Raw genomic sequence first — 7,160 nt, forward strand, 5'->3', positions numbered from 1 at the left:
ATAAACAGAGAAGGGCCCTTCAACCCATGGAGTTTGCAACAATCAAAAGCAATCATCTATCTATTCTAATCTCATTTTCTAGCACTTGGCTTATAACCTTGTATGAATTGCTTGCCATTGCAAGTGTACATCTAAATATTTCTTTAACATTCAGAAGATTTCTGTCTCTACCACCCAAGTGAATTCCAGATTTTCACCACCCTCTGACAGAAAACATCTTTCCTCACAATCCCCTCTAAACCTCCCCTACCTTAAATCTAATCCTCTTGGTCTCCTCCACCAACCATTCACCCCATCACCCCCACCAATGTAAAAATGAGGTGAGATCACACAGGAGTTTTGCATTGTTCATCACTCCACAAACACAAATATTTTTGCAAGTCCTTTGAATCCTATCCAATGGCTCAATACCTTCTATTTTATAACTGTACAGTTACCAGAAGCTAGAAACAATATTTATGGCCTCATTTATGTTTTATAAAGTATTAGTATCATGGTTGGGGGTCTGTTCGTTTCTATAGATTGCCCACTTAATAACACTGATGCTGGCAATTCCTGCAATGCAATGTGTTAAAGATTTCCACATTAGATAAGTCACCAAAATCACCTTATCTTTTAACCATCTCATTGACAAATAAAATCACATGTTTTAAAAGCTCTTTATCAATAGTAGGCACCTTAAACTTTTGTAACTTTGAAACAGATTTGTAATAAGCCATTTTGAAGTATAAAATTATTTTAGTTTGGTGAAAACCTACAGCGTTATTTTTTACAAGACAATATCATCAATTAGCAAAGTTGTAATGCAATTTATACCACTGTGTTGTCTGTTTTTAAACAATAGTTTTCTTATAAACACCACTTGCATTTTATCTGACCAGCTGTTAAATCCGTGCAAATATTTTGGAGTTCAAACACTCTGACCAAGTCAAACAACTTTTGTACAGCAACATTTAAAATTCAGTGATTGAGCAAAGATCAAAATGTGAGAAGAGACAGACGTGCAATCTGCTCTGGTGACCAAAGGAATGCAGAGCTTTTTAAAAGGATGAAAGCATGTAATTATTTTGCAAAGTCTTAATTAAAAGTACAGCCAACAATTGTACTGTGAAGACTGGTGAAATATTAATTGGATCTGTGAAGAATAGGAATTTATTTTTCCAAAGCCAATTGGACCTTAGGTCAAATGAGTTTGATGATCTGGATAAAGAATAAGAACATCCTGAGCAATGATGTGGACAGAGCACATGAGAGGTAAAGTATAAAGAGAGTGCATTGGGATACATTTTCATCAGGTCCCCAAATCTAAATCTCGGGTGTACCATTATGGAATGTCACAGGCCAATGTTCCAGATGCTCCTCAGAAAAAGGGACAAAAAACTAAAAGAAGTATCTTTAACAGGCGCTTAGTCATTAATGAAAGGTGAAAATTCATAAGGAATGGTAACACAGTTTCAAGAAACGAATCTATAAACATGTTACAAATTTGCTTCATGTGTTACTCATATCTTTGAGGTTGAAAAAAATAGGATTTATTAGACCACATGGGCTCATTTTGATCTGAATTGAATTGAATTAGCTTTATTATCACTTGTACTCAATCAGTACAGTGAAAAGCTTATAAGTTGGCACTTACAGTGCCATCTTAAGGACAAAGGTACCGAGGTACAGCTTCTTTAGTTACAAGTTCTGTGCCATAATCACATAAGGAAATTCAAATAGCTGAAGATTCCAGAATACTTTCATACCAATAAAGATGTAGCATTATCCCACAATTTAAACTCAATTTGTTTCCAATGCAAGAACAGATTTTGAGCTACTCACACTTTATGTCTCAAATACCCTATATTGATCTGTTTAAATGAAGTCTAACCTGACACTGGAACATGGCAGTCCATTCTTAGGAGAAGTAGCAGCAATAGAAGAAAAGGCAAAATTGCTCAGAAATTCTTGCCTATTTTCTAGTTAGCTGCACTAAGTTGTCGAAGCAACTATGGATGGTTGCAGTCAATCCCTTTGGAGATATCAGGTAGTCATCTCAGAGTTTTATTGAGACAGTCATGAATTTAACTGTAGTTAGGGCATATTGACTCTATTTATATAGAGTTTCAATCCAGTCTTTTATCAAAAAATGTATTGGTCTCATTGACTATTACACAGGGTTACAGGCTGTTAATTGCCCAATGATACCAGTTTTCATTTCACTGGATCCACTCTGGACTTCACTGAAGCTCACAGAATCCAACAGATCCCATCTATTTGAAAAAAGCCAAGTCTCTTTGGCTTGTTAGTGATGGCTTCCAAATACTTGAGTTATGTTTAAGAAAAATGTTTGCTTCAAATGTATCCAAAATAGATTACAAATATAAACAATGAAAGACAATAAAACATCCGTAAGACCAAAAGCAAGGAAGAAGCATAAGGATAAAAAAGAAAAACATAATGAAAAAAATGTAATTTTCCAAGCAAGGAGCCAAGTACAAGAATAATGTATTAGAAGGTATCTGTTCAGATGGAAATCAGCTTACCTTCTGTTTTTTTCGTGGAAGCGGGCATTGGCCATTCAGCCACTATCAAAATGCAACAAAATAGTTGAGTTTTATTTGGGGAGGATACGCTAAATCGTTCCTGAAAATTGAAGGTCAGTAGCCATTAAAGTAATGCTGTAAAAATCTGTAAAAAAAATTAATAATTCTGATCCAGATGGCAAATAAAAATTTCTGCGATGTATCTTTGTATTTAGCTGCTTTTTTTTTAGCCGTAATGCAACTGGTCTGTATTGTGGCACTGATAGCCGTAAATGAGATTCCTCACAGTGTTTGAACGCTAAAGCTGGACAACTAAAGCAAAAGGGTGTGTTTGGTCTGCAAAGTGAGAAGCACAAGGGTTAGTTGGAGATGCGTGTCCCTCATTTATTGCCGTCATTCGCAACAACTCCAATTGTCAGGACACAGAAGTAAACTTCTGTAGTGTTAGCAATAGGTGATGGAACGCGCAAAGCAAACATTTGTGGACAGGAGTCTGGAGTTGACTGTTCTTTTCCTTCATCTCTTCTCAGATGCCATAGATGTCAATCTTAAGGAAACCACTAAGCCACAAACAAAAGTAGCTCTATATTGCTGTGGATACAAACAAACTTATCATATTACAATCATTACCACTGTGAGGCTTTTGAAAAAAATTGCAGTCCGTTAATGATTTTTGGCATTGTGTACATTCCACCAGCACGCTTTTCTAATTTTCTATCCATCTATTGATATTTCGAGCACGGAACAATATTCCAGAAAACATCCAATTGCCTTACAAAACCATTGTAAGAACCAAATGTTCTTAAAATGCCGATGGGACAGCATTTGTCACATGAATAAGTTAACATAATCTTTGACACTCTGAACTGACAGTCAACCGCTTGACAAACCATCAACTGTTCATGCAAAAGATAACAACTTGATTATGATAAAGACTTGAAATGTGGATTTGACTGGAACCTACAAATTTAAGAACATCTTTAACCTGACGGTAATGGGTATTTTTTGTTAATATGACATAGTCCCACTCCGCCCTTGAATGCCCAGACAACAGCTCAACCCAGACCCACATAGGACCATTTATCAGAAAGGACATTTTCATCACTTGCTGGACTGGGTTTGAACCCAAGCAGCGGAGGTGAAAGAATGTGGTTCAGCAGAGTTCATTCGCCACCTGCCACCAGCAGCCCAGCCCCCAGCTTGCCCCCTACCGCCCTCCAATCATTTTGATCCAACTTGTCTCAGGAAACTAAAACACTGGGATTACCAGCTACACAGTTGACTCAGTCGAAACGGCCTGTGTTCATGTGTACCCTCAATCTCTGTCGGTAAAGGTCGGATTTACCCTTAGACTGGGATGGGTGGCACAGTTCGAAAAGGGAGCCCGGTTAACAGCAGGTCTCCCGATGACAATATTGTATCTTTTAAACGTCTGTGCGGGACATCTCTTTGTTCTCACAGGCTCTCTCCTCCATTGCTGGCTTCAAATCTCATGCAGAACATCTCCGGAGTAATCGGCTGTCCTGAACAAACGTTGACACCAGAAACCAGTGTAGAACAAAGGGATGTAAAACGCATTGAGGCTTGTCATTGAAACGGAAAGGCTCCGAGGCGAGTACCTTCTGGTTTACCAGCTTTCGCCAGAGCGACATGTCCTCAACTGCATGGTATTGTGTCAATCTGCATAAATGCTCAATTTCAAATGAAACATTCTTCACCTGAATTACAATTTAAACCCAGATATATTTGTTCATGAAGAAGGTGACCAGAAGGTATACTCCCTGCAACAGCTGGCCATAAAACCGAGGAAAGCGTTTCTTGGGCGCATTAAAGATTATACACCAGGGTAAAGGCAGATTACAGGGACTGCAAGCAAAGCAGTCTGCCGGTTTGGTCTCCTTAAACATCCCCTCTCTCTTAAAACCTTCACACTGTCCTCGCATCTCCAAGTCCCTCTTAGCTTTGCAATAAAACTGCTGTAGATGTTATCATTACATCCCATTGCCAAGTCTTTCAACAACTGATGCCCCTTCGGTTTATCTCCCTTTTCATCACTGCATCTGAGCAAGGAGAATGTCCATTCGGCCTGGGGTCCACTCTCGTACCTCACGGCTCGTATCACCACAACTCGCAGAAAATTTTTTAAAAATACTCAAATAAAGATTCAACAAAGATTCGCTGCCGCTTCGATTCTTGTTACCATGAAATTCCTTCCCCCCATTGTACTGGAAAGCACTTTCTGTCTGTTCCCATTGAGCCGCCTCTTCTAAGCTTCAAAATGCGGAAATGCTGTACCGACTGTCACTTACTGTGGGGGGGGGGCGCAAATTAGGCAGGGATTGTGACTTTTTAAAGACGCAAGGGAAAGACGGCGGCTGGGGTAATGTACTCACCGACTTGACAGATACAAAGGATAGCAGACATCCAGAAAGACCCCGGCAGCATGTCCACCGAGCCCTGTTCCTCCACAAACTTGTTGGGGTTTGGTAGCAGAATAAGTCCTTGTGGCGAAGAGGCTCTTTCTCGTTCTGGAGGCTGTTGGTCCGGTGAAGAGACAGGAACCAGGGGCTGAGGCTGTAAAACAAGACAAGCCGAGTGACTGGGAGCCGCCTTCACGGTGAGGCACTCCAGAAGAGAGTGAGCGAGTCAGAGCACAGTAACTCCGTGACAGAGTGTGGGTGTGCGTGAGAGAGAGAGAGAGAGCCTGGGTGACTGGGACAGGCTCTGAATATGAACGCTTATCTGTCTGCTCCTGTAACAGGCACTCCCTCCCCCTGAATGTGCGAAATGAGGTGGTTTTTGAGTCAAGCTTGAGCTGTCAACTTTGTGCCAGAAAGTGATCTGCCTGCGCGCGCGCGTGTGTGTGTGTGTGTGTGAGAGAGAGAGGAGAGAGAATTTCTGCCTGCTTTGTGCTGGAAATGGGATTGCAGGAGCTCCTACAGTCTGTTAGCTCCTGGCATTTAAACCTGCATCCTGAATCCCAGCAATGTCACACCATGAGAATGGTGTACCTAGATTCCTCTGGGTTAACCTCGGCTGGTTGGATGGGGAGGAGAAGATGTTTCGTGTGGGTGACAGTACCTAAGCAGCTAAGGGCCTGTTGAGTGGTTTAAAGGGTGCAGTTGCCAACTTCACAGCACTATGCTGGACTGCACCGTAACTGGGAGAGTAAATCATGAAATTGGACCCTCACACAATGCCCTGAGCTGGTGCCCCTACGCATACATAGCAACTGCAGCATCCCTGTTGGAAGCACACACGACCAGCAGTATAACTCCAGCACAGCAGCTACCCACATCTCAAAAGAGCCCAAGTGTTCTACCTGTTTGAATGCAATGTTCATGATGACAGAAATGATTTTTTTTCTCTGACCTGTTGCCACTTTATAGTAAAGGGAAAGCCTGTCAGAAAGCACACAGTCTGTCCCTTACTGCTGCAACTAGGAACCACTCAACTGAAGGGCAATGGGCAGTATATGGAGGGGCTGTGTGCAGGTGGTCTCATCTGCTGCAGCAACACTATGAGGATGATTCTTGATGTGTGAGCTATCAGTGGCACTTTGGATGTTGGTGCAGGGCAGGCAATAGCTGAATGTGGACATGTTCTGACTTGGAATAACATGAGTATGCCTGGTTATGGTTTCCGTGACAAACAGCATCTGGTAGACTTTTGTCCCCCATCGAATGTTGGTATACCGTACACTAGACAAATACAGTTGCCTACTTCACATCCTTGGTAATGATTCAGTCCTGAGCTCCACTGAAACAAAAGCAAAAAATTCACCTCCTGTGTTATAGGAGATTCCAGGAGAAACTTGGTAAGGAGGTAAAGTCTGGTTTTGTGAGTCTGTTCAGGGAGACAATAATAATTTTGCTGAAGAAAATTAGCAATAAATGCCCAGTTTTAAATGTGAATGTTTAAAAACATAGAAAAGCCTTGTGCAAAGGGTGCATGTTGTATTTGCTCACAGTTTAATTTATGTGCTTAATGTACAATGATTTCTTTGTTATTTTGCCCTTAATAACATTCCTATTTTAAAATTCTGAAATGTAATTGTACAAACTCAAATGGCCCGAAACGTCAGCTTTTGTGCTCCTGAGATGCTGCTTGGCCTGCTGTGTTCATCCAGCCTCACATTTTATTATCTTGGATTCTCCAGCATCTGCAGTTCCTATTATCTCTGGTTCACAATCAGTTGACTTGTAACTGAATACAGATTCTCAGTGGGATTTGAAGCCATGAATCCAAGAGAACAAACATTACAGAATTAAAGCACAGATTCGAATGAGCCCTACCATCAAGCTCATTACAATTCTTATAGAAATTGATAACTTAAACAGAGGATCAAACTTTCAGTTAATACTTGAAAGTTTTCGTGCTTTAGCCATTTATTGTAAAAAAAGTCTAGAAACACTATAAACCAAATATTACCTTTGTAGGCAATTGATAGTTAACAACAAAACAGAACACTGCCATCTCTCCCTTACCTGTTCTTAGTCCAACTGAGAAAAGATACAATGTTACGATCCCAACTGATGTTATTACAGGACAAGTAAGGTATTGGACTGACACATGGCTTAATAGATTATACTTTGACTTTTGTTATTTAATTAGTTGGTGTTTTCTTTTTAA

The 7,160-nt window shown here is 40.5% G+C and overlaps 1 protein-coding gene across 3 annotated transcripts in view; it reads right to left on the minus strand.

Annotated features, from left to right (window-relative positions):
- The window catches only part of LOC125460698 (receptor-type tyrosine-protein phosphatase zeta-like), a 242,061-nt gene extending 236,738 nt beyond the window's left edge, over positions 1 to 5,323 (minus strand). The window contains exon 1 of one of the 3 annotated variants that reach the window (XM_048548418.2): positions 4,922 to 5,323. In XM_048548418.2, coding sequence (XP_048404375.1) covers positions 4,922 to 4,973 — 52 coding nt within the window. In that variant the 5' untranslated portion in view covers positions 4,974 to 5,323. The remainder of the gene's footprint in view (positions 1 to 4,921) is intronic. The other 2 variants (XM_048548417.2, XM_048548419.2) reach the window with 2 other exon arrangements.
- Positions 5,324 to 7,160: the final 1,837 nt, after the last annotated feature.

Source organism: Stegostoma tigrinum, chromosome 18, assembly GCF_030684315.1.
Source record: "Stegostoma tigrinum isolate sSteTig4 chromosome 18, sSteTig4.hap1, whole genome shotgun sequence".
NCBI lineage: Eukaryota > Metazoa > Chordata > Chondrichthyes > Orectolobiformes > Stegostomatidae > Stegostoma > Stegostoma tigrinum.